This window comes from Microsporum canis, genomic scaffold (genome assembly GCF_000151145.1).
Source record: "Microsporum canis CBS 113480 supercont1.4 genomic scaffold, whole genome shotgun sequence".
Lineage (NCBI taxonomy): Eukaryota > Fungi > Ascomycota > Eurotiomycetes > Onygenales > Arthrodermataceae > Microsporum > Microsporum canis.
This window is the reverse complement of record NW_003299166.1, coordinates 648,805-674,261: the sequence shown is the minus strand read 5'-3', so window position 1 is coordinate 674,261 and position 25,457 is coordinate 648,805. Positions and strand designations below refer to the sequence as shown.

At 49.0% G+C, this 25,457-nt stretch overlaps 10 protein-coding genes across 10 annotated transcripts; 5 read left to right on the top strand and 5 right to left on the bottom strand.

Annotated features, from left to right (window-relative positions):
- Window positions 1–25: 25 nt before the first annotated feature.
- On the bottom strand, window positions 26–1,118 carry MCYG_04232 (cell wall synthesis protein; the record flags this gene model as incomplete). The annotated part of the gene is made up of 2 exons (XM_002846449.1): window positions 26–76; window positions 114–1,118. 2 exons carry the CDS (start codon window positions 1,116–1,118, stop codon window positions 26–28), a joined length of 1,056 nt encoding a protein of 351 aa, XP_002846495.1.
- A 1,196-nt stretch (window positions 1,119–2,314) lies between these two features.
- On the top strand, window positions 2,315–3,567 carry MCYG_04231 (conserved hypothetical protein; the record flags this gene model as incomplete). Its single annotated transcript, XM_002846448.1, has 2 exons — window positions 2,315–2,374; window positions 2,428–3,567. The coding sequence occupies 2 exons, from the start codon at window positions 2,315–2,317 to the stop codon at window positions 3,565–3,567; spliced, it is 1,200 nt and encodes a 399-aa protein (XP_002846494.1).
- Window positions 3,568–3,939: 372 nt separating this feature from the next.
- On the top strand, window positions 3,940–5,445 carry MCYG_04230 (electron transfer flavoprotein alpha-subunit; the record flags this gene model as incomplete). The annotated part of the gene is made up of 4 exons (XM_002846447.1): window positions 3,940–4,242; window positions 4,328–4,496; window positions 4,564–5,134; window positions 5,424–5,445. 4 exons carry the CDS (start codon window positions 3,940–3,942, stop codon window positions 5,443–5,445), a joined length of 1,065 nt encoding a protein of 354 aa, XP_002846493.1.
- A 2,641-nt stretch (window positions 5,446–8,086) lies between these two features.
- On the bottom strand, window positions 8,087–8,902 carry MCYG_04229 (conserved hypothetical protein; the record flags this gene model as incomplete). Its single annotated transcript, XM_002846446.1, has 2 exons — window positions 8,087–8,416; window positions 8,477–8,902. The coding sequence occupies 2 exons, from the start codon at window positions 8,900–8,902 to the stop codon at window positions 8,087–8,089; spliced, it is 756 nt and encodes a 251-aa protein (XP_002846492.1).
- Window positions 8,903–10,154: 1,252 nt separating this feature from the next.
- On the bottom strand, window positions 10,155–12,068 carry MCYG_04228 (conserved hypothetical protein; the record flags this gene model as incomplete). The annotated part of the gene is made up of 5 exons (XM_002846445.1): window positions 10,155–10,975; window positions 11,053–11,263; window positions 11,322–11,543; window positions 11,606–11,757; window positions 11,819–12,068. 5 exons carry the CDS (start codon window positions 12,066–12,068, stop codon window positions 10,155–10,157), a joined length of 1,656 nt encoding a protein of 551 aa, XP_002846491.1.
- A 54-nt stretch (window positions 12,069–12,122) lies between these two features.
- Window positions 12,123–13,890, bottom strand: MCYG_04227 (conserved hypothetical protein; the record flags this gene model as incomplete). The annotated part of the gene is made up of 8 exons (XM_002846444.1): window positions 12,123–12,247; window positions 12,281–12,415; window positions 12,473–12,488; window positions 12,519–12,573; window positions 12,600–12,717; window positions 12,764–13,513; window positions 13,540–13,692; window positions 13,722–13,890. 8 exons carry the CDS (start codon window positions 13,888–13,890, stop codon window positions 12,123–12,125), a joined length of 1,521 nt encoding a protein of 506 aa, XP_002846490.1.
- A 1,132-nt stretch (window positions 13,891–15,022) lies between these two features.
- Window positions 15,023–16,265, top strand: MCYG_04226 (LysM domain-containing protein; the record flags this gene model as incomplete). Its single annotated transcript, XM_002846443.1, has 4 exons — window positions 15,023–15,244; window positions 15,316–15,442; window positions 15,498–15,762; window positions 15,824–16,265. The coding sequence occupies 4 exons, from the start codon at window positions 15,023–15,025 to the stop codon at window positions 16,263–16,265; spliced, it is 1,056 nt and encodes a 351-aa protein (XP_002846489.1).
- Window positions 16,266–17,087: 822 nt separating this feature from the next.
- Window positions 17,088–18,218, top strand: MCYG_04225 (conserved hypothetical protein; the record flags this gene model as incomplete). The annotated part of the gene is made up of 4 exons (XM_002846442.1): window positions 17,088–17,134; window positions 17,171–17,222; window positions 17,248–17,932; window positions 17,968–18,218. 4 exons carry the CDS (start codon window positions 17,088–17,090, stop codon window positions 18,216–18,218), a joined length of 1,035 nt encoding a protein of 344 aa, XP_002846488.1.
- A 423-nt stretch (window positions 18,219–18,641) lies between these two features.
- On the top strand, window positions 18,642–19,349 carry MCYG_04224 (uncharacterized protein; the record flags this gene model as incomplete). Its single annotated transcript, XM_002846441.1, has 1 exon — window positions 18,642–19,349. The coding sequence occupies one exon, from the start codon at window positions 18,642–18,644 to the stop codon at window positions 19,347–19,349; it is 708 nt and encodes a 235-aa protein (XP_002846487.1).
- Window positions 19,350–22,163: 2,814 nt separating this feature from the next.
- Window positions 22,164–25,081, bottom strand: MCYG_04223 (chromosome transmission fidelity protein 18; the record flags this gene model as incomplete). The annotated part of the gene is made up of 2 exons (XM_002846440.1): window positions 22,164–22,620; window positions 22,674–25,081. 2 exons carry the CDS (start codon window positions 25,079–25,081, stop codon window positions 22,164–22,166), a joined length of 2,865 nt encoding a protein of 954 aa, XP_002846486.1.
- Window positions 25,082–25,457: the final 376 nt, after the last annotated feature.

Genomic DNA, 25,457 nt, shown 5'->3' with positions numbered 1-25,457 from the left:
ATTCGGGAGAGCCAGGTCACTCCGTTCACCTGGCCAGCACCCATGTTGAGAGGAGCGAAGTTACCATAGTCGAGGCCTGCGGAGCCCCACCTGCAAGCCGTGGAGACTGGAACACCAGCTGGGTTGACGTAGTACTGGGCAGAGGTGTGCATGCCCTTCCAGGTGTAGTAGTCCTCAGCCTTGGGACAGGTGAGAGGGGAGGTGGCGCCAGACTTGGCATCGAGAGGGATGGATTCCTCCTCGGTACCGGGGTAATCTGTTCTGCAGACGGCGACGGACACGCTAAGGTGGTTCTTGACGTAGACACCACCTACACCGCTCATACAAAGCTTATTGGAGAGTGTTGGGTTGGTAAGGGGGAGCTTGCCGTTGCGGCACTCGAGACCGCCAACGGATTCGCCTTTCGCGCCCTGTCTGGAAGGCCACTGGGTCTTTTGCTTGCCGGCAGAGCAGGCGTAAGAGCACATGGCTCCCTCCTCACAGCCTTGGCCAGAGATAGCGGTGCGGATGTTGCCGTAGCCGCTGCCGACATCCTCGGGGAACTGGATACCAGACCAACCGCCCAGGCCTAGGTAGTCAAGAGAAATGGCACCGTACTTGGATGGGAACTCGCTGCAGGGAATCTTGCCGTCAGGGAATTCCAAATCGGCACCCTCACCGTCAGGAAGCTCGGGGTCTTCGGGGTCTTCGGGCTCCTTTGGTTCCTCTGGCTCGTTAGGCTCTTTAGGCTCCTCATTCTTGGGAGTAGACTCGGTATGGCCCTTGGGAGGAGAAGTCTCGCTAGGCGGAGGGGGAGCGGGCTGGCTGGGAGGTGCCTCGTAGAACTGGTTGCCGGCCGGGCCTGGGGCAGGAGCTTGGGGGGCTCCGCTGCAGATGTCCTTGTGGTCGCCGCCATCGCTCCAGAGGAGAGTGCCGGCCTTGATGCCATCGCAGGCCTTGTCCTTGGAGATCTCCTGGCCATCGAGAACGAAGACGACGACGGTTGAACCGGCGGCCTGGGTGATCTCGCGCTTTTCGAGATGACGGGCGTGGCGGTGGCCGTGCCCATGGACGTGGCGAGAGGCCTGGACAGAGCCAGTAACGGCCAGCGTCAGGATGGCAGAAGAAAGGAACTTCATTGTATGTAGATGAGTTTTTTTTTTCTTTCACAAAGGATACACAGGAATGAATTGGCGACGTCAAGTCGGTATCTACTGATCGGTCAGCCTTCATCTTCCATCCTCACGGCACCGGCCTCGTATTGTCTGTTGTCATGGATGCAGCGACCTACCGGGCTATAGACAGACGCGTCCCTGGCAAAATAAAAAAAGGAGTGTGGGTGAGTGCAGAGACAACACCAGAGACAGTGAGTGACTTCAAAAGAGTGACTGAAGATGATAAAAAAAAGAGAGAAGAAAGATGAAAAGGATGAAGATGCTGAAGCTGAAGGAGAGAAAGAAGAAAAAGAGGCGGAAGACGAAGATGAAATAGAAAAAAAAAGGAAGAAGGGGGTGTGCGTGGGCAGAGGGACGCCAGGGCCGTGGCCTTAAAGCGGGCCAGGGGTCAGCCAGTCAGGCAGAGCCTCGTCCAGCAGTCGCCGCGTGGCTTTAACGGCCGCCGCAAGTGGAAATACACGGCCCGAAAGGGGTTGACGGGGACCCACTTTCTGCCTCTTCCGGTAACGTATTATATAATACTATTATTTCATTTATTTATATTTTATTTATATTAAAAGACAAGATCGATGCTTATGTCTATATGCCGTCTGCTGTCTGCTATCTGTTGTTGTTGTTGTTGCTGCTGCTGCTGTCGTTGCGCTGACCTGCGATCCCGTTATGCTGTGTGCTGTGGCGATATTCAGGGGCAAAACGACAGCTGAAGCCTCGAACGAACGAGGCTAAAAAGAAGACTAAGAGGCAGACAAGACGACGAACGGGTCGACGTTAGCTCGTCCCATCTTCCACTGCCCCGTCCCGTCGCCAATTCGTCATCCTCGACCGGCTTCACTTGCTGTGTCTCCAACCTTGCCGCAACGGCCTTGCGCGCCATCTTCAACTTATCTTTTTCTTTTTTAACGTGGTTCCTCCAAGCGTTTTCCACGTCGAACTTTTCTTCTTCCAAGTCAAAACGTTTGTTTTTTCCTCGTTTCTTCTTTTGCTTAGTAATAGCGTGTGGTGCAGGTACAGTCACGTGTTAAACATTAGTAAGTGATGACAAAGAAATATGACTAATACGGGGAAAAGAAAGTCCGCCCGAGATGTCGAAAGGTTTTTTTTTTTTTTTTAGTCGAAGGTGAAGAAAAGACAGTGAGGGTGACAGAGATAGAGACATCAAGATGGCGGTTACAGATGTAGTCAAGGCTTCAGGGCCAAAGTACCAGCTAGATACCAGTCAGGTAAAAAGCCCCCCTGCCATCACTGTATAGAATCCGTACTGATAGGATGCTAGGTACTCCGCGCATCGACTGCCCTCCTCTCGCACATCCGGGCAGAAGACCAGCGCAAGGCGGCCAGCTCGACGGTCAAGAAGCTCCCCCTGGGCGATGACGACAGCGACGATGAACCCACAGACAACTCGCCCATCTGGCTCATCCTCACCACCAAGAAGCATCTCGTCGACAAGAACAGGATGAAACCGGGCAAGCTCACCGTGCCGCACTCGCTCAACCCTTCTCCCACCCTCAACGTCTGCCTCATCACCGCAGACCCCCAGCGCGCGGTCAAGGATACCATTGCGGACCCCCTTTTCCCCCGCGAGCTAGCGGCCAAGATAACACGGGTCATCGGCTTCTCTAAACTACGAGATAGATACAAGTCGTTCGAGAGCAGGAGACAGCTACTCTCCGAACATGACCTGTTCCTCGCAGACGACCGCATCATACTCCGCCTCGTCAACACGCTGGGTAAAATCTTCTTCAAGTCGTCGAAGCGGCCGATCCCCGTGCGACTGGAGGAGATCCAAAAGGTAGACGGCAAGCGTGTCAAGGCAGCGGATAAGAAGAGGCCGCCCACTGATGAAAAGGTCGCATCGGTCGCGGCGCCGGGTATAGTGGCCAAGGAGATCGAGAAGGGGATCGCTTGTGTTCCTGTCAACCTGTCTCCTGCCGCCACTGCCGCCCTGCGCGTCGGATGGTCCAATTGGCCGGCAGAGAAGCTGGTGGAGAACATCAGCGCGGTGGTCGAGGGGATGGTGGACAAGTACGTTTCGCGTGGATGGCGGAATATGAAGGCCGTGCATGTTAAGGGGGCCAACACCGCTGCCATGCCCGTGTGGCTGGCGGACGAGCTCTGGCTGGAAGACGGAGACGTCAAGGAGAACGAGAAGAAGGATGAAGAGGGTGTCAAGGGCAAGAAGAGGAAGAGCATTGAGGGCACGGCGGCCGAAGAGGGTGGCAAGACGGCGAAAAAGTCGAAGCTGCTTACCGATGGGAAGGCAGAGGAAGAAGAGGAAGAGCTCCAGAGAAAGGCGAAACTGAAGGCTCAGAAGGCCAAGGCCGTTGCAAAGGTCGATGGAGATGCTCCTCTGCTGCCAGCAAAGGCCATCTCCAAGAAACCTAGGACCAAGCTGGCGAAGATGAAGGCTGCTTGACCTGCATCCGTTGTTCTACCCTTCGTTTGTCTATGTTATCCGGCGTACGGCGCATGATGTTATGTTACCTTTGATCCTGGGACTCGGTATAAAAGCGTTCTTACTACTTATCTTTTTGCATATTTTCTCTACCTCAGTCTTCATATATCTATATATCTTCTACGTCTTACCATCCATCATCTTTATATCTGTATCCATACTAACCGTGTGCGTTAAAATTTCCGATGCTTAGTCATCCCGGCTATCGGCGCCGACCTCCAACCTCCAACTTTTGCTTTCTCTTTCCAACTCCAAAAAAAACCCCCTTTGATCACTCGATTGAGCCGGACTCACACGACAAGCAGAACGCAGACTCGCAGCACGACCATAACCATGAACTCTCTCGTCCGCCCTTGCGCCCTCCGGGCAAGCAGACACCTATACCCCTCCGCCGGCACGAGCCCGTTCTCCCGCTCCTCCTTGTCCCGCCTCCTTTCCACCCTTGCCATTCTAGAGCACCGCGACGGCAAGATCGCTGGGTCTTCACTGTCAGCTATTGCAGCTGCAATCAAACTTGGTGGTCCCGTCACTGGGTTTGTCGCCGGTAAGGGCGCCAAGAGCGGTGTTGCGACCGAGGTTGCCAAGGTAGAGGGTGTAGAGACTGTGTTGGCCGTTGAGAACGAGGCTTACGATAAGGTATTATCGACCTTTGTGACGTTCCGGATAGCTATGTGGTAGCGTAGCATGCTGACTGACTGGCCGACTGGCTTGCCGGATATAGGGTCTGCCGGAGAACTACGCACCGCTATTAGTTGAGAATATCAAGAAGGGAGGCTTCACACACGTTGTTGCAAGTCACTCGGCATTTGGGAAGAATGTCCTACCCCGTGTAGCTGCCATGATGGACGCCCAGCCCGTTTCAGATGTCACTGCCATCGAAGGCGAGGATAGTACGTCAAGCTCCAGACTACAAAGAGTCAATCCTAACAAATACAGTAACGCTGACATGATATCCAGCTTTCGTCCGCCCCATTTTTGCCGGAAACGCCGTTCTAACGGTCCAATCTACCGATCCCATTAAATTCTTCACAGTCCGTGGCACTGCCTTCCAACCAGGCTCATCAACAGGTGGTTCCGCTCAGATAACAGACGGGGTCGACCCCGCCGCCCCTTCCGCCACAACCTGGGTATCGGAAGACCTCACGACCTCTGAACGTCCCGATCTCTCAACCGCCGAGCGCGTAGTGTCTGGTGGACGAGGCCTAAAGTCCAAGGAGGAATTCGACCGTATCATGACACCCCTTGCTGACGCCCTTGGTGCCGCCATCGGTGCTTCCCGTGCCGCGGTTGACGAGAAGATGGCCGATAACTCGCTGCAGGTTGGCCAGACGGGCAAGAACGTTGCTCCCCAGCTTTATCTTTGTGCCGGTATCTCGGGTGCTATCCAGCATTTGGCTGGTATGAAGGATAGCAAGGTCATTGCGGCAATCAACAAGGATCCAGATGCGCCTATCTTCCAGGTTGCAGATGTGGGGCTAGTAGGGGACTTGTTCGAGAAGGTACCCGAGCTGACGGAGAAGCTGAAGAAGTAAGTAAATAGTCAAGGCGGCAGATGAGGGGCCTTTGATCTTTGATGTTGTTAAAAAAAGGTAGAGATGGTTAATGTCCTTTTGTATATATGATGTATGGTGTTCTGTGTCTTTATCCCTTCTAGTCCGTTGGCTTTATATAGATGTCCTCAGCCATCTGATTTCAACATCTCTGTCGAATGTGCTTTATCTTTTCATATGCCTGTTCTCCCTTGGTTTCAATCAATACTCTTCTATCCTCAACAGATGGAGTCACTGTTACGCTGTTCGTGGCTTATACCCCTATAGCGCCATTCTCACTGAGCTCTAGTGAATGTCACTGTCTAGAGTGAAGGGCGTTAGAGTGAAGAGGCCTCCAAAGACGCACTATTTAATGCTGCAGGGAGACCCAGGTTACCTTCTACAACAACCTACTCCCACTAGTCAAACTGTTCTCTCCCGCCATTACGCTAGAGGATATTCAACAGATACGCCATCTTAAGTTCTACAGCTACGGTACGCCATTACAGAGCCAGGGTTCAGAACGCACTCTTCCCCAGGGAAAAGAGTTGTGTTTGAACACCACGCAAATGGTATTGATGAAGAGTATATACTACTGAAAAATACCGGGTTGCCCTAGCCGTGGAGTATAAGCCGCCTCACAAGCTACCAGCCGAGTATCTATGCACTGGTCTACGACTAATAAACCTCCCCAAGTTGCGCACTTATTATCCTGACAAAGAGAGATGCAGATTTGGCGACGAAAGAACAGAATTTATTAAAAATTAAAAGTGGCTCAAAGTGTCGCCTAAGTTATTGGGATTGATTATAGTACCAGGCTAATACCACTATATGCCCATACCCAGATTTACCTAGACGTTGCAATATGCGTTCTCGCCTCTCGTCTTGGCCATAGTGAACTATGTTTCCCGGCAGGTATCAGGGTTGGAATCCAACATTGATGTCGATAGAAAGGTGCATCGCATTTATCGGTAACTGGTCAAAAATGCAAATAAAGGCAAAACTAGAGCAGCCTCACGGATAGTGGGAACATATTCAATACATAACAACTTCACCATTACTCTTGACATACGTCACTACAGAGGGATACAAACGTACATGATGCATTGCTTTACGCCCTCTGGAAGGCGTTAGCAACCAATCGGGTCTAGGATAATTCAGGTATCACCAACAGAATAACCTATGTTCTACTTTACATTCTGGAAGATGGCCTGGAAATGCTCTACTACTACCTCTGTGAACCAAAAAGAGGTTAGAATATACCTGGGAGGAAGAATAGGCATATTCTTGAATGTTAAGTGGCAGCTCTATATTTAGCTAGTGATGACTTTGGAACGGTTAGGGCTAATACAACCATAGACCGTCGTGGTTATTCTACTGAACCATTGCCCTTCAACCCAGGACTACGCCTGAAGAAATTACCTACTTGAATATAGGTAAACACGGAGACTGGTCTCAGCCTTGCCAGTGTAATTCTGTCTTCTTCTGTTCTGTTCTTATACTCCTGCAAATCGGGGATGGAGAAATTATACAACGAGGACCAGCAGTTCCTACGATCACCATCGCTGTGTTGCTACGCGTGCATTCGATAAGGTCAAGGCGGTAAAGAGATAAAGGTATAACTTTTTAGCTGTGAAGCGATGACTGGGTCTGGAAAGACGGAAAGGGTGGCTTTGCAGAACTGCTTGAAAGACCTTTTGTCAAATATATCCAGTCTCTCCGCCGCTACTTAGTGCGGGCTCGCCTTTTTGGCTGAATGGCAGATCCTGACACTATATTATAGTATAATAAGTCTATCTTATATATCTGCAATCTTTTGCGTCAGAGATGAACCACCGTTCCCTAGTGCTCAAGTCCTCCATTTCAAGCGCTAAATTCAGGCCGCTCGGTCCATCCCGTCCATCCGGATTCCAGAAGTCTAAAATATTCAAGTGCTAGATTGAAGTTATGCTTTGATGTATAGATTATTCAATATTTATTTTAACTATACATATATAGACCCCAACTTATATTCATTCTTGACTCTTGAAAGTGAATTGTAGCGCTCCAATTTAGCCAGTTGTAGGACCCATTTGAACCTTGGACATATGGTGCCCTGTAGTCGTATGGAGGAGACTGTCCGTTGTAGAAAGGATCAAATGTGAGGAGGGTGAAGCCTGGATCCAGGGCAGCGATACCAGAAGGCCAACAAGGGTTATCCTCCAGCCCATCTCTATATGGTGGATTTGCCGAATGACCCCATGAAACTAAACTCGGGCCGCGTGGGAACGTTAACAAGCGCCATCGTCTGCGTCAAATCACCCGCATTGTACATTCTACCAGCTTCTTTAGCGGCGTCAATTACACAGCTTGGGAGCCGTTGAGGTTGATGGCAGCAAAGGTCCAGCCTGCCCCCCATAGAAGGGTGGCTGAAACACACCTCACGCTTGACCTCATTAGGGTAGAGAAAGCGTGTGATCATAGAAGAGATGGGAGATGGCATCCATCAGGAGCAGCTCGCACACAGTATATATATATATATGCATACATATACCACTATCATCGCCGCAAGGAGGTGTTCCTAGCATCCAAACATTTCTAAGTATATGGTCGCATTGGGGGTCCGTCTTTTCGAGTACTGTACTCCGTCCCTCAGCTGTGTTCTAGTTACCCATTACTCCACTGTAGTACTTAGATTGCGGCGAAGGTAGGACTCCTGGAGCGGTAATAGTAAACAGCTCCCCAAGATAGGTAGCTGCATAATACTAGTATAGGCAAGCCCCGAGACCTCGTATAGCTTGAGACCCTAGAACATTGGTATGGAGCATGACAAGGGCTTCCTCAGAAGAAATTCAAACAGTGTGATAAAATGCTGGTATTATTTTGTTTTCAACACTAGGGCAGGTATGACATTAAACATTGAAAATGTACGCCATACCCTCAACACCATGCATGCCTCCTACGCCGACCGTCTATTCGTTCGGGTCTTCGTTAGAGTCCACATGGTCGGGATACTTCTCCATCAGCCGCTTTCGTATATCTTTGAGACATTCCAACTTGTTATAGTGTTCAAGGTCAGGCCAGCCATGCTCTCGATAAATCCCCTGTAGAAACTCAATAATCCCAGCCGAATGTGGGTTGTAGACATCTCTTACTATGAGCGTATTAGTGGGGACGAAGAGCAGACGGCGAAACTGGTCTTTAAGAATCTCAAAGAAGTCTGGGATGGCCCAGTATGCACCCTCGGCGCGCCACTCTGCCTCACTCATCGGTGCGTAGTCGTACGGGTCGCCCCAGATTCGCTCGCAGGGGGCATCAGGGTCATGTTAAATATCTCCGTGACACTCTGGCCAATAATTAACGCCGAGCTCTGTGTCGAGGAGAAGAGGGTAATTATTCCGCCCGCCACTTGTGAGGCCAACAACACGAGGCGGCACATCATTCGCGCCATGGTCCTCTGAGCACACTTTAATGCCCTCGGGGTCTGACCTGCCCTGATTTATGTAGGTACAAGCCTCCTCCCAATTAGCAAAGTGGCTGTACGGGAAGGCCTGGGGTCCGCCATTTCCAGGTAGGCGTAGATAGGGAAGATGCCGCAGCAGCGACGCGACTTCGTCCGTCTTGCCCAACTGTTGTATGGCACTAGGGGTAACCGAGGGCCAGCCTCCTTCTGGTGGCTCCAGGATATCGCTCTCTTTCAGGTACAGGGTGGTAAGAAACTGGTAATACCCACGGACTGCGGCGATGCACTCCTCGCGTGAGTAGCTGATGTCGCAAAGCTCCGGCATATTGGCGGGCGGGCCGGTTTGACAGGTTGCGGAGAATGTTGTTGGATGCTCGTTTAACTGTGTAAGATGCTTGTGTCCTTATTGTGTCCTTATTGTCCTTGTAGGGTATCATAAGCACGTCCGGGTCTGATGGTGGGAATTTATATCAGAAGGGGGGGCCACCAGAGAAGGCGGGCAAGTTATTTCCATAGAATTATCGATATCCCTGTCAAGAACTTCCTCTCATTGGCCATTGGTCATGCCTCTCTCGCTGTTCCTGGAGGTGTCTCTTGCAGGTGGTTTCGGTCAGAGCGAGGGTAACTTGCTGAATTTTGACTACAGACACGGAGTAACGATGGAGCGCCCTGGCTGCCAAGTTCCGTTCTGTTGTGGCCCCATGCTCGGGGCAGCAGCTGTGACTGCAGCCATACTCAGTTATTTATATACAGTCACATGACAAAAGTATTTTTAGTTTCGCGTTGCAACGCGAATCATCAATGTAAACACCATCCATCCCCATCCTATTCCAACATGCTACGTACCCCCCTACGCCCAATTGATGGCAATATATAGAAGAAGAAGGAGTGATTCCGGCTAGAGAAATTTGTATATTTCGCAAGTACATAGTATTTTACCCCAAACTATTGTATATACCCTAAAGTAGACATAAGGATGTGCAACGCCGAAGTCGCCGTTTTGGTGTCCCATTATGGGGGATTATCCTTTCGACCGCGGTGGGTTGTCTCCTAGGATTGATCTACTTTGGTTCTGCGGCAGCCTTTAACTCCTTTACTGGCGTGGCTACAATCTGCCTCTCAATATCCTATAGCTTGCCGATTTTGATCTCTCTTATTCGGCGTCGCAAGATATTCAAGAATACTCCCTTTTCTCTAGGGAAATTTGGCTTCTTGATTAAATATAACTACGATCTATTGGATATGTTTCTCTACCTTTCTTTTCTATCTTCTAGTATCCTTACCGGTGATACTATCGAGTATAAACTATACAAGTGTGGTGTTCGCGGGCTTTGCCACTATCAGCGTGATATAGTACTTTGTAAGGGCACGCAAAGCGTTTACAGGGCCCCCAATGTCCATGGACGAAGCTGGGAAAGACGAAGCTGGCGTGTTGTCTAGTACAACAGTACCTCATATGGAGGAAGGAGTCATGAGTCTGGATAAGTCAAGATCTGAGCAACAGCATATGGAGAATGTAGCTAAGAGAGTGTGATGATATAATTAAATAACGGAGTATTCATTCGATCCTAATTGTATTAGAATATAAATGGTGAATTTTCCAGGATGAACATCTCCGCCTTATATTCATCATCATATTTACCATCAAACGCGCTCATGTACATATATTTCCGGGAGTAACTCCCTGCACAGGTCCACAATGACCGAGTGAACTCCCAATACTCAGGCTTGAACCCAGCATTTTCCCAATCGACAATACCGGTGAGTCGGCCACGGGTAACGTACAAATTGGATATGTGTAAATCCGAATGGGTGAAACAAACATCGTGCTTCCGTTCATATAGATAGGAGAGCGGCGTTTCATGTCGAGGCTTCTTAGAGAATACGTCCCGAGTGAGCCGATCCGTGAAATCAGATACCTTATTGAAGGGGCCCCAGAGTTCTTCACTAAACCTATGATCACTAATTGGACCTCCAAGCGTGTCTGCAATCAAAAACTTCGACTTGTTCGGGATACGGCGCATCTCAGCGATCCACTTCGCCAGATCCTTTCCGATCTGTTTTCGCTCCTCCCATGTGGTCAAATAATGCACATGGCTCAGCGGATCTCCAAATATCCTCGTCATAAGAATGTAGCCGGTAAAGTGGTCGACCGTAGCTGAGCCAATCAGCCTCGGAGCGTTGATTGATGTATATTTTTCCACTAATAGTAACGCATTGGCCTCATTTTCAATATTTCGATGTGCCCTTTTAAGACAAAGTCCCAACGGGAGATATTTGACATATTCATTTTTTTGTGTGGGATCCCAGTACCCCGCCAGTTTATCAATAAACTCGAAGAGCCTTAGCCGAATAAAACCGGGTAAAAGATTGAGAGTAGCCCGTAGAAACATCCTTCCTATCCGGCCCAATGTGTAGGGTTCTAAGTATGTTCAGCTCTAGCTCATGCACGGAAAATAGATTAGGAAAACAAACCCGGTTTCGCAGCAGGCCATCCGGCCTCTACCACCTTTTCCACGGCAAGGTTTCGTAGAGACCGTGAAATAACCTGATGAATCGATAGTAAAACCGCTGCCGGTAATGGATGGGTATCAGGGTTTGGTGTTGACGGTATAGAATATAATTTGTTATTTTTGGGTAGGCCAGGGGCATAGACCCGCCCAGGAGGGGTTCTTCGAAGCCACCACTATTATTCAGCATTAATCAAACCGCAATATCTTGCAGGAGTCTATGCAGAAACGTACTCCACCGGTTCGCATCTTTGTAGGGTCTTTAGATTCCGGTGGCTCTAGGCATGACTGTTTTATGATTTGAAAGTGACCACCGAGAAAAGCCCAGCGGACTGACGGCTCCATAAGTAGAAGATTTTTAAGCTCAGCCCCCTTCTCTTGCGCATGCAGGAGAGCGAACATTTGCTCAATTTCTTCCTGGCGAAACATGGCCTCGAGGAGTGGACGCAGATAGCCCTATTCCACAACGCATGTTTAGATACGCCTCGCAAACATTTAAGGTTAACAGGCTTTCTTACCCCAGGGAGTAAATCTTTATCGTTTTGAATCGATGGGGCGACGATATGCGTAGGTTTAACCCCCGCAGACAGACCCGAAATAAAGCAACGGCCACCGTCACGCTCATAAAGCGCAGTTTCAGTCTTTGGGTTCATATCGTCATCATGGGTCACTATTTATTGAATTAGATTTTGAAAGATTCAGACAATATTTTGTGATTGGGGGCTACCTACTTTTTTTAGAGAGTGTCGATATGTCTTGTAGAAGGGACCGTAGAGTCTCTTCTAGAGTACAAGTCCCTGAGTTCTGGGATACCCGATCTTGAACATATTTTGATGTTACAACTGCGGCACTTGTGGAAGTTATGAAATTAGTCAATGCCTGATTCTCAAAGGCAGATATTTCAGCAGAATCTATTATGTAGTAGACTCTTCTATACTTCTCTCCGTATTTGTCGTTATCAAAATCAGGTTTCTCGGCCATCTTGACGGTTGACGCCTTTCGCAAAGAGCTGAAGAGCTGAAGGGGCCAATATCATCAAGCAATGCATCTTCTGGCTTGTTGAGTTGTGTATTTGTGGGTCTGCTGTAAATTACGTGATTGGTTGAATTCTGGGCATTTTATTGGATACTTGCAACCTTGCATGAGTAGTGGCTTGGCAGCTTAGTCATCTTACCCCATCAAAATAGAATGACGATGCTGAGTCATCGACATGTTGGATGGATGCTTAGTCATCAACATATTGGATGGGTGCTTAGTCATCAGGTCACGTGATCTTTTTTGAATATCGATATTGAATACATTCGCTCCATTACTTATAGATAGCTCTGCTAGCTATAGGAGAAAGCTTAAGCTTTTGACCTAGTAAAATGTATTAGAGTTTATACCCACCCAGTTATATTTCTCCAGTACAATTTATGATTTATAATTGGCTAAAAAGTGTCGTAAGAAGCGGAATAATATTTGACCTGGAAGAAATTTAATCCGGGTCACCTGATGTGTAAAATGACCAATGAACTTTTATATGTATAGGAGGAAGGGATAGGGATGTATATGGATAACGCCGATATAATAGTTACCACCCAACGGTTCCTCCAACTCTTTAGGCCATCAAGTTCATTCTGGGTGAGTTCTCGGCTATAGCATTGAGTTAATGGAGACGGCAGCTAGCCCAGCACCGGCAACCACTAGCGACCCAGGCCTGCTTTGCGCCCAGCCAAGAATGCTGTTTTTCATAGGAGTAGCCGTTGGTTGGATAGGGTCCGTAGCCGCTGCTCCCGCACCTGGCATAGCTGTCGGCCCGGTTGTCATCGATAGTAGCTTTGAGGGTTCAGAACCAGAGGTAGGCTGTGTATTGGCGTAGCATCCGCCATAGATTCTGGTCAGGTTCATCCACGTCCTACCGCCAGGAATTGAAAGCATGGCGTCAAACCAGCCAAGCGGACACTCTGCGGCGGCTGAGAAGGCCGCAGAGCTATGTGACTTCCACCACACAGAGGCCACGCTGCCATAGGCGGAGTAGGCTGGTAGTATAGACGCGGGTATCGAAGTGCTGAGGCTGCACCAGTCAGAGGACTCGGGAAAGGGGCACTCTACTGGCTCTGTTGCTGCGACGCAGTCCTTGATCAGCTCACTGCCGTGGGAGTGAACAGCAGAGAAAAACGCGCCGGTCGGTCTCGGAACGTCGAAGTACTCGGTGAGATTCTGTGTCAAGCACTCCCATGGATCGATGGTGACGGTTGGCCGCTCATTGGGCAGGATGGTGGTGATGTTGTCGTCAGCGGCAGCTGTGGTGGCAGCTACGGCGGCGAGGAGGAGTGTGAACGCAACCCGCATTTGTCTTGTAGGCGCTGTAAAAGCTAGCTTCGTGTGGAATATATATAAGTTGAGCACATGAAGGGAGGGAGTGCAGTTCATGTCGCTTTTTACTTATATCAACTGCCATTTTTTCAGCGGAGCAGCGCCGCAAGCCGGGGCACGTCGACACCCCTGCCAGGTACAGCGCAGTCAGGCACTTCGTTACCTGGCCCTAGCACATAACTAATTATATGCATTGGGCCTTCTCCACTGTTGACATGCAGTGTTGGTGAGAACACCTTTGTCGATCCTTAATTGATTGTGTGAGCGAGCAGGGACTAGCAGGCAGGGCTCGATATATCGCAGAGCGAATACGTACGGCGTATTCAGGGGCCCCTGGGGCTGCCTGGCGTACGTTCTTATACGAAAAGAGCAGCGGAGCGGCTTCGACCCTCGCAGCAGACCCGTCATATTCACTAACTAGGTATATGGGGAACTCCACGTCCATTAACTGGGCTATATGGCCGCACTTTTTTCCTCCTTGCAACCAACACCAACATCACTAGAGCCCATACGACTGGCAGAAGCAAAACACGATGTTTGGAGAGAAAAAATGCAACTTTCCTGATCAATACTGCCGCCTAGAGCAAGATGATTGTGATCAGGAGAGGGCCAGGGTGAGCGCAGAGTGGCGGAAGAGCAAAATAGCCGCGCGCTCTGGGAACCCCAAATGGGTTAAACAAGCTAGGAAGCTCAGAGCAGAATATCAAGCCATTGTGGCCAGGGAAGCTAGTGAGGCTGAGGAAAGTGTAGAAAATGCGGACGCTGAACAGGGCGTTTCCCCTCCGGAGCCAAGTGCCAGGGGACTGAAAGCCATTTAGTTATCCAATAACTCCTTCTCCTAATTCTCTCCATCAAGGGTTGACAGCTTGCATTAACTAGTAGAGAAGTGAATGTAGCCCAAGACAAAGTCTGCATATTCTATGATTGTTTGTAGCATACCTCGTCCGCATGGGGAGGTCGGTATACTCGGTGTCGCCCCTTTTCAGAACACCGATGAATATGGTGCGTCCAGCCAATATTAAAACGAATGCGGCTAATTAACGATATGCATGAATCTCCTGACCAGGTTGTTTTTTTGTCCCTGACAACATGGAGGCTGCAGCGTCATATGAGTCACGGACGGGAGGCTGATATAGTTATACTCCGCCTTATATAGAATTTCCAGGCAGGGATCCAAAAACATATCTTTCCTACGGAGAAACTTCCGGATGAGTTTAAACGTATAACTTCCGGACTAGGCTCATGTCCATACATGGGTATTTACGTACATACATGCAGATACTCCCATGTGGACCGGAGTTTCCCTCATGTTTTCCACCGTTGCAGGCGAGCTATGCAGTCCCTGGCATTTCAGGCGAGCCTGATAGCTTCGAACCAGTCCCTCCTTCTCCTTACTACACACCTCGGGTAGAGGTGGGAGAAATCTAGTTTCCCTACCTTGACTTGTTGAGGTGCTGGAGCGGCTGATAGAGATTGAGATCTATATAAAGCCCGGGGTACAAGGTAGATGAGGAATCCGCCAACACCGACGATCAAGCCGTTCTTTAGTTAATCTCCTTCCTGCTGGACTCATCATCATGGTCACTCTCAAAGCTTGCTTGCTGCTCCTTGTTAGCTCGGGATTGGCGTTTGGCGCTGCCCCTGGCGCCCGTTCTCGCCGCAGAGGCACCACTCCCACTTATCCGCACGACAAGGACACGACCGGCTACTGCACCCGGTGGCTTGATTATAACGATGAGCTTCCATGTGACCAAGTGCTTCAGGCAAGCTTCATTACTCTGGAGCAGTTCCAGCGTTGGGTGAGTGGTGGTCAATCCCCTATTCTCCTATATCCAGGAATAGAAATCGTAAAGCTAACACTGAGGTATAGAATCCATCGATCACCGGTAACTGTGATGGCATGACTGTAGGCAAGTCCTATTGCGTGCAAGCGGCATTTGAACCCACGCCGACGGCATCGCCAACCGGACCATCAGGGCCTACGGGAACACCCGGCAGTAAGTTTCTCTAGCTGTACTCCGAAAATGGGGCGATGCTAATATGTTGACTTAGCCATCGAGACCCCTTTGCCAACACAGCCTGAGATTGTCGACAACTGCGACAAGTTTCATTTGGTAGAGCCTGGTGAGAACTGCGCTGCCATTAAATCCAAGTATGGCATTTCCCTTGCACAGTTTACACGGTGGAATCCATCAGCTGGTAGCAACTGCGCAGGCCTCCGGGCTGATGCCTATGCCTGCGTGTCTATTGTCGGCCATGAGCCGTCCAAGACCACTTCTTCACCTTCCCAGCCAACGCCTACTAAACCATCTAACGGGTAGGTATATGTATACACCGCAAGTGCTGATAGAGCAAGCTGACCATGAGTATCCGCCTAGTATTGAGACTCCTCTCCCAACACAACCTAAGATTGTCGACAACTGCGACAAGTTTCATTTGGTAGAGCCCGGTGAGAACTGCGCTGCCATTAAATCCAAGTATGGCATTTCCCTTGCACAGTTTACACAGTGGAATCCATCAGCTGGCAGCGATTGCTCAGGCCTCTGGACTAATGCCTATGTCTGCGTCTCCATCATCGGCCATGAGTCCCAACCAACTCCAACAAAGCCTCCAAATAGTATCCAGACGCCCACTCCGACCCAAAATGGGATGGTTAATAACTGCAACAAGTTCCATTTTGTTGAGATTGGGAACATCTGTCCAGTCATTCAGGCGAAATATAAGGTGACATTGGCAAACCTCGTCAAGTGGAACCCAGAAATCAGGGCTGATTGTACCGGCTTATGGGCGGGGACTTATCTTTGTGTTGGAACGTTTTGAACCGAGCAATATTCTAATTAGAACATAGGTCTAGTCAGAATTTATAACTATGTTCTCCTGCTGTGTGTCCTCTCCAAGTAAACAGGCTAGGATATAGCAACTCGTGGCAGTGGCTTCACTAGATATTGAGTGAGGTTCAAATAAGCAAGTCAACCCTAACTAGTAAGAAGGTAAAAGAGCGGATGCCATCAAAGACATTCCAGGAAAGGCTCAGCGGCTCGTAAAAATAGGCCACTACATGATTAGCGCCCACCCCCTGAATTGCAGCTTATCTACTCGCATATATTGCTTGCGAAGATCCACCGCTGATCTTTAGCTGAAACACAGCACCACGGGAGCCTTGAAGGGCGTCGGTTAACCGCAAGGACGCCCTTTTCGTCATTTTGATATGAATCTACTCGATAGACATAAGAAGGATACCATCTTCATGATCTATAGACTGCGTGGCTGGAAGATTAATATCTGGATCTCCAGTGGAAGGGTGGTAAGTGTTTGTGTTATGTTCAGAACGACTCTCCTACCTACCCAACAGCACCGTCAAGAACCTACGCCTGGCATGTTCAGTGATAAGAAACGCCGCCCCTCTCGACCTGGACCGAGTTTTCCTATCTATTCATAAGCGAGATACCGAGGTATTCCGCAGCATAGCCAGCCATGAAATAATGCGCCTGCAAAGAGATCATCTGGGACGACGGCGCGTTCAGTCCCAGTCCTGTCGAAGACGTCGTGGAGCGGAAAGGCGAGTATTTCGGTAAATCCAGCGGTTTGCTATATGGTCCCTAAGGAACGATGCCCAGGGGAATCGCCGAAGTACTATCCCAAATGGTTCTCGCAGGCATGCGATGGGAATCTCGAGGGGCTGGCTGGCTGTAAGTTTGATCTGCGAAACGAAGCAGGGCTAATAGAGCGGATGATGGAAACCCATCCGTTAATGCTACTGTGGGAGTCACGGGAAAGGTATAAGAAGTATCTTTAGGGTTAGTTCGGAGTGTTTGGTTCCTGGACGGATGTTGAGGCTCTCAAGTTTGGACTAGAGCGGTTTCCTGCACTGAGGAAGGTGACCATCATCCCAACAGCGCATGAGAAGCTGTTTCTTCCTCTATACCGGACGCCTAATATACGGAGCTTGCCGTATACATTCAACTATCCCATGCCACGAGCATGGGTGTCCTCGGAGGAGAAGATATTCCCTGTCAACGCTATACCATGGAACGAGGAGACCGACGAGTCTCTCAAAGACCAATGGCGAGGATTCCGAGTTGTTACGAGAGCTCTTGCTAAACAAGCTGGCAAACTTGGTGTTTCAGAGCTGATCATTGATCCATGCAGCCACAAGATGGGAATCAACTACCGTATTTTCAACGGTCCCTGTCGAGAACTGTCCAACTTCACCACGATGCTGGAACAGCCCGGCTTCAAATGTCTTGATCTCGCTCTGTTCGTGGGCGGGAAGGATGACTCCGTCTGGACACCGTTCAACGACAGCCATTACCACTCTGCCTTGTCCAAGTGCGCTGATCTAGAGCACTTCTTGTTCCATACGGATAGAGGCATCTATGCAACTGAGGACCTGTCCATGGAGCATTTCACTTCCCTCCTGTCTCTTTTCCCGTGTACAAGTGGTCAAAATTACGACACTTTGCCCTCTCGAGCTTCCACGTGGTACAGTCTGATATCCTTGACTTGCTTGACACGACGCCAGCGACTCTTCGCACCGTCGAACTGAGCCAGTTACTCTTCATCAAGAACGGGGAGAACTATAACACCCTGCTGACCGGTATGCGTGATACGCTTGACTGGAAGGATAGAGCCGTCGAGAACTGGCCACAGGTCAGGAAGCCTTCCGCCATGCTGAATGCATATATGGAGCAGGCCGTAAGCAACTATCTCTATGGTGATGGAGAGAATCCGATGCAAGTTGGACCCTGCAGGGAGATGTATTTCTCTGGGTAGACAGGCATACTATAGAACCCGAGTAGTCAACATGTTTCTGCCTGTTATTTCATCAGTAAACTACTTCTACAAACTCCCTTCCAATAGATACAGAGTAGATATCAAGTATTTATATAAATCTTCATGTGGAGCTGGTGGTGGTAAGACAAGTTTCCCTTTTGGCAAGTTGGGCCGACGAGCGTCATCGCGCGTTTAGTCAGTGAAACAAAGTAAGACAGCGAGTGACAACTACACTACAACTACACTACAACTACACTACAACTACACTACAACTACGCTACAACTACACTACAATTATAACTACACGGCAATGGACAGACAGCTCATGATACGTCGCCGGCGCACAGCTGAATCAATTGGTTAAGGACTTCGTTGACCGCAGCCCGCCTGACAGGCTGTGCATGGAGCCGCACTGGCCTAAAAATGGGACTGATGTCTAGAATTAAAAAGAGACGAGGCTGCTCCATCACGGTGTGTTGGCGGTCAATACGCAAATTTGAACTTAAGACGGATGAAATACCTCATTTTCGGCCTACTGGCTGCTTCAAGCTCCGTTCTTGCCGGCAGTCCCAGGCTGGGGGCCAGTCACTTGTTGAGGTGAAACCGCCGTCTCATTTGACGGGGGACATCCGGCCGCAACGTGTTGTGAACAGTACCCTGACTGGATTCGAAGGGTTTTCGGGAGCAAAACTGTTTGCTCGATCTTGTTCGGCAGGATACTGTATGATAGTGACATTAGTATGGAAGATCAAAGAACAAAATGTGACAAGGGATACGACTGCGTCGAGCCTTCTGGCTGCTGTCCGGCAGGCTATAAGCCGTGCGGCGGCGAGCACTGCTACGACCCCAAGAAAGACATATGCTGTGACGACGGAGGGAGCTGTCCCAAGTCCAGCACCTGTCATAAGGACGGAGGATGTTGTCCTGACCACAAACTGGAGTGCGGCAAAGAGAAATGTTATGATCCGTTATTATCGATCTGCTGTACGGACGGGGATGAAACGTGGTCCTGCGGTAAGGGCGAGTCATGCTGTACTGCTTCGAAGAGCTGCTATATTCCCGAGACGGAGAAGTGTTGTGAGAGCGGAGCGTGTCCTGACTCGGCAGCTGCTGTGGGAAGGAATGCTGTGATGAAGACCAGAGATGCGGTTTAGATGGATATTGTACGGCTCTACCTACGCCGACTACGGCGACAGTGACAGAGACTGCCACTGATTTTACGACCTCAACTGATGTGATGACCGATACTATTAAGACTGCAACTGACAACCTTGACTGATGTGACAACTGATACTATTATTAGCATGGCTCCTACATCAGGCAGCCGTGAATCAGGACCGGGATCGAATTCCAACGGGCCAGTTCCGAATGGTGCGGTGCAGTGTGATTGGAGAACAGTTTCTATCGTATTCATTGCAGCCTGCTTCTTACTGGGAGCCTTGATGTTGTAAGATACCACGCAGCTACATATGCATATAGATAAATGTACTTAGGGGTGTAAAAATATCCTGTCAGCATAACCACTTTATATGAACAGAGCATATGACAACTTTTACTCTGGTCTGACCTATATCTATGAAACATATACAACTCCTTACAGCCCGTGTACTCCGTATATAGATGCCTAACCCGAGATCAGCTGTGACGGAAGCCATATACACCAGGGCTCCGGTGGAGTGGGATATGCATATATACATAGTAAGTACAAGTCTATCAATCGATCTAGACATGCAGAAATGGGTCATGAGACGAGGTATTTAATTAAGTCTATGGCTTCTGGACGTAGCAGCAGGAAAACTGCTGCCTGCCGCCGGCCTAAAATACCCTTGTTGGTATGCCGCCTTGTTTGCATCTGTTCGGAATCTGCTTCCGTCGTAGTCCAGAACGGGAGAACGACCACTGATGACTCTTCAATTGAGTTGGCCTTCGTATCCCCGTCAAATCAAACATTATCATCTTCATCTTATATCGTTTCGACCAGTAGATTTTTCTGTTTGTTTCGTTTTTCCTGTTTGCTTTGTTTGGTTATCTAGGAATAGACCTGCTTACTAAGGTATTCCGAGGGTTGATTCCGACTTCAACTCCGACTTTTTTGTAGATGGGAAAAAAGGAGAAGAAAAGATAGAATCAAACATGATGTCGATGATGTCGATGATGTGTTGGATAGCTCGTCTCCATTACCAAGCCATGGAAGACTCCAGACACGGCGTCTACCGTCTACTCCGTCATACCCTCTGACGTGCTCCAAGGGCGCGCCAACCAGCACGCAAAGTGTGTGTTGGTTCAGCGTACTAGCTGGCGCTACTTAGGTACACGAGCTTCCCAAGGTATTTGCATCGGAATAAAACATGGACTCCACCGCGCCTATGAGGCTTATATTAATAGTTCATGGTTATCAAATGCATCGTTCCCTTAGCAAGGGGCCAGGATCCATACAGGCAACTTTGATTCGCGCTTTGCTATGTTGGATTTGTAACAATGATGAGCGGATGACGATGTCCTGCACTCTGAGCATGCCGTACGCCGATTGACTAGACGGAGTACGAGGAATAAGGAATAAGCATGGGTGGTTGTATACCAGAGATGCGTCGTCTGGTCGTCTATAAGAAGGGGCTGATATCCTCTCTTTATTCTCCCTCTTTCTTTTCTATCATCATCACAATCGCATCAATAGATCTTCACTTGACTGATAACATCTTCACTTCCATATACAATATACATACGCCCTTGAGTCTATCAACGCTAGAACACAAATCAGCAAGACGTCTTTACCAAAGCAGACACCATCAACAAATAATATTACTGTCAACCATGTCGAACACTACCTCTACCGCTGCCTCCCAGAGAATGTCTATCTTCTCCAAGCGCAACAGCTTGTCCAAACCCACAGACAAGGTCTCTTCCAGCGCCAGCTCAACAATGAGCACGTCCTCAATCTCCAGCATTGCAGCTCTCAAGGCTGCTCTGCACCGTCAAAAACAAAACGTCAAGCCCTCGAAGTTGAAGTCTTCTGCATCCATGAAATTAACGACTTGTATCTCCCCAACCACATCTGAGGCAGCTCGAGCAAGCTACTTTGCGCATCGCGCTTGAACCACGCCGCCTCTTCGATGACGCGAAAACGACCTGGGAAAGAAACGGATTGGCGTTTGCGGATATTTTTAATTTGATCAATTGGTTTCTTTTACCTTTAGATATTTACATCTTGTTCCTTTTTCTTTTTTTCTTTTTTTTTGGCTGCCTATTGAGTGCAGATAATGGTTATAATTGCCTACTTGCAATTAATCTTGTTAATGGGTGAATAACTAATATAGTTCTAATAATATAAGAAATAGTCTTGTCGAAGTTTCAATCCACAAGTCTGGCTCCACCATGTAACTAGTGGTTATATACACGAAGCCCATCTATATCAAGCCTACCAGCAGACGCCCAAAAGGCCCCCTAACATTACAACTAAACCTGGCAAAATATACAACAGACTAGGCAAACACATAGTCAAGACACGTTAAGAAGATATTGGCATTACAAGTCTTTTGATCTAAAAATGATTCTCGTCCTTGGCTATGCACCCATGTCAGCTCCTCCAGACGACCCTTAATTCTTCAACGGTCATGTGTCTCTATATAGATGCATAGAACCAGTGCCTGGAGCCGAGATATATCTCTTCTGCTCCATACGCTAATAGACATGGATATTTTTTGCTTGTGAAGTGATGATCGTGATGTGATTCCTGTGTTTGCTGATGGGTCCAGCCAGCCTAACCCGAGTATTCATCTTCCAACCTTGTGCGACAAAAAGGGGTGATGAACAGAGATACTATATACGCCCTATGATGTACCGCTAAAAACTGAAAAAAACTCACTCAGAAATTCCCCAAACTGGATAATGCTTCTATGTGCATGTGGCATGTGGTATATATAATTTAAAAAAAAAAAAAAATTTAAATTACAGCCCAGATAACAGTTCCGCCATCGTGATCTTCTTTCTCACCGCATTTGAGAAGCCTTCATGGTAGCTGACCCAGACTTTCTTGGCCTTCTTATTTGCATCGCTGGTCCTGCTCGACCCCTGGCCCGCTTTACCCGTATCCGGAGAGGCACCCCGTGGCTTCTCCGGGATGATTCTCCCGAAGAAGTCTCGCTTGGGTCCCGTGGATCGACTAGACTTGGCTTGCTTATTACTGTTTTCACCATCATTCGCATCTTTGGAGTTGCTGCCTTTTGCTGAGCCCGATGGGCCGCCGTAGTGGGAGGTCTGCGGTTCTGATTGACGTTTGATCAGGCTCTTGCGGTATTCCTGGTCAAGTGCTTGACGCACTGCATACCGGACGGGGGCAGATATGCTGCCTGTTGATAAAGCAGTGCCTTTTACTTTTGAGAAGCTGTTGAGAGAATCGAGTGACCTGCGGTTATGATCGTTAGCCAACGTAACATTAAAGGCGCCAAAATGACAAACAGCCAAAGAAGAAACACATACGGTTCCATCCGGTAGATGAAGCCACCGTGTCCGCCAGCCTCCGTTTCAACTCTGGCTTTCTCGAATGTGACACCCAAGCCATGCATTACGCCAACAGCAGCCTTAAGCAAAACCCGCTCGCTATCCTTTCGTACGCTAGCAACGGTGCCTTGGCCACCTGAGTTTCCAACAAGAGTAGGTCTGATATCTGGTGCTAACATGCGCGTCAGATTCGGGACCAGTTCCGTGACAACAGTTTCAGTAGAGTGGAATGTTCGATTTAGGGGTGCAGATAAGGATGATTGGAATTCAACCAGGATGGCGCGGTTCTGTTTCTGAGCTTCAAACGCGGCAAAGTCCGCTCGTGGGCCGGCAAAGGGATGTTCTTCTTCATCACCATTGTCGATGTCCATCTTTGACCCATCTTCAAACTTGTGTGAAGATGCAAATAGATGATGGAAAGCAATTATGGCTTGGCTAAGGTAGGGGTTCAGTTCCCAATCTTGGTTTGAAAAGACCTTGGAGGATATCTGATCATGGAAACATAGCCAGTCATAAGCAGCATTGGGCTTGGAGAGGAGGGTATCGTCCTGGAATGTCTGGGTAGGGTATGCAAGGAAACAGTCTGTCGCACAGCGATCATACTCGCCCGAGGCATCGATCATTTCACTCAGCCGGCTGATCGCTGCGCGCTTACGAAGCTCCGCTACCCCTACGGGCGCTTTGCTCTTCTCTTTGGAGAACGGGTCTTGAAACCCCTGGTTGTCCTGTCGATCGTGTGGGAAGCCAGCTCCATCAAGAAAGACTCTGCTGACGATTTCCTTCACTCCACCACGGCCAAGGCCACGGGACAAGCCGCTCCCTGGCTGTTCGCGAAGAATATGCCGTTCCAGCCACAGCTTCGTTAACCTCGAGGAAGATGTGAAGCCGTCGTAACGAAATTTGTGTGCTACCCACTCGGCCTCAACCAGAATACCTCTGATATCACCCTCGCCCGTGCCGCGGCTTAGGGCTTGGTTTCTGGCGCCGCTCACCCCCCAGGTGATCTCGCACAGCTTTCTGGCCCCATCGGCGTCGCATTGAATACCTTCCTTTTCGAATATGCTTTTAACGCGCTGTACAACTTGGTCGAACGGCACACGGCGAACATGAATGATTTCTGCAATTGAAGCCTGGCGTAGGGGTCGAAGGCTAGGATGATAGACATCATTGCATATAAGAATAAGTGGGCGCAGAAGCCGGAATTTGTCTCCTTTCTTTTTACTGTTCTTTCCAGTACCGTGACCATCTGTTTTTGACCTGGTGGAGTTTCTTTGGTCTAGCTGGACTAAATCGATGAGAGCTTTCATGAAACCCCCCTCTCCTCCTCCACCGGAGCCGCTGACAACGCCATCAACCTCATCGATGATAACGCAGACGGGTTTGCCTGGTTTTCTGATGACCTTACCGTCTTCGACAACGGTAACGCCTTTAACGTTCTCAGTACCGACAGCATCTTTGATTCTCCCGGTTACGACGGTTCGACTTCTTTCGTCACTAGCATTGATCTCGAGGACATCATATCCTACCTGTTTTGCACAAATATGGGCCAAAGTTGTTTTACCCAGCCCGGGTGGCCCGGTAAGAAGGAGGATTTTGCGATGTGTTCGCTCCTCTGACTCGTTTGGAAAGTTGCCCTTCTTCGCTTTCGGCTTTGCTAAGCCAGGGAAGACTATGGGGTCCCAGGCCTTTAGCCAACGTAGCACAGTGCGGTGTGTTCGGTCGTCGCCGATTAGATCCTTGAAACTTCTAGCTCGGTATTTCTCTGTCCACAGTCGATGAGCAGCCTTTGTAGACCCCGTGATAGGAACTTTAGTTTCAACAGATGGAAGGACAGTTGGAGTGGATGGATCCAACAGTTTAGCTTCGTCTATGAGCTGGTGAATGTCAATTCCGTAATAGCTTCGAGTTGCCTTTCCGGGAGCTGTGACAGATCTCTCCGCGATCAGTCTCTCATAGGAAACATTATCTTTCTTCACTCTTCGTCGTACGTATTTGATTTTCCCGGAACAAGTCTTGATCCCAACGGAGGTATACTGCTCTGTGGTTGTCTGTGGTTTTAAAGAGGTATCATTTGGAAGCCCTGCCCTTCGCTGCCATGGACTCTCGACTGTTTTGACCTCAGATAAGGGTGGGGCCCTGTCATTGAGGCTCTGGAGAGGTATTTCAGGCCGGGATTCACTTTGAAATATGCCATTGTCTTCCACATCCTCCTCCTCGTCGTCATCGTCCATAACAAAAGGGCCTGTCTTCACGCGCTTCGCTGTCTCTGTCGAGGGACCACCTCCGAACTTCCTCTTCACATGATCGGTAGCGGGCATCATTGGGAGTTCTTGAAAGAGTGGTCGTGGAGAACATGACAAGGCCATCTTATCCGCAAGGCTTGGTTGTAATAACTGCTTGATCCTGTGTCTTCTTCTCAAGATGCTCAAAAAGCCATATAAAAGTTCGTGTTTTTGGTCGCGTTAAAGACGCGATAAACAGCTTACATAATATAAACTAAAAGCGGCGACATATTTGTATTAAAGAGGCTAGGTTATTTTCAAAAGCTTTTGAACTTCATTTTTGCTTTTATTATCGCGATTTCATCAATTCTTTCGCTGTGACAAAGACGCACCGCAAGCATCGCCAGCTCGATATCGCATTGAACAGCGATTCTTGTTAGCCAACAGGAAGCACTGTAGCCCGCCTTATTCGCCGTACCGGATATTTTCCGCCATTGTTGGCCGTCTTCTCTGAAGTGCC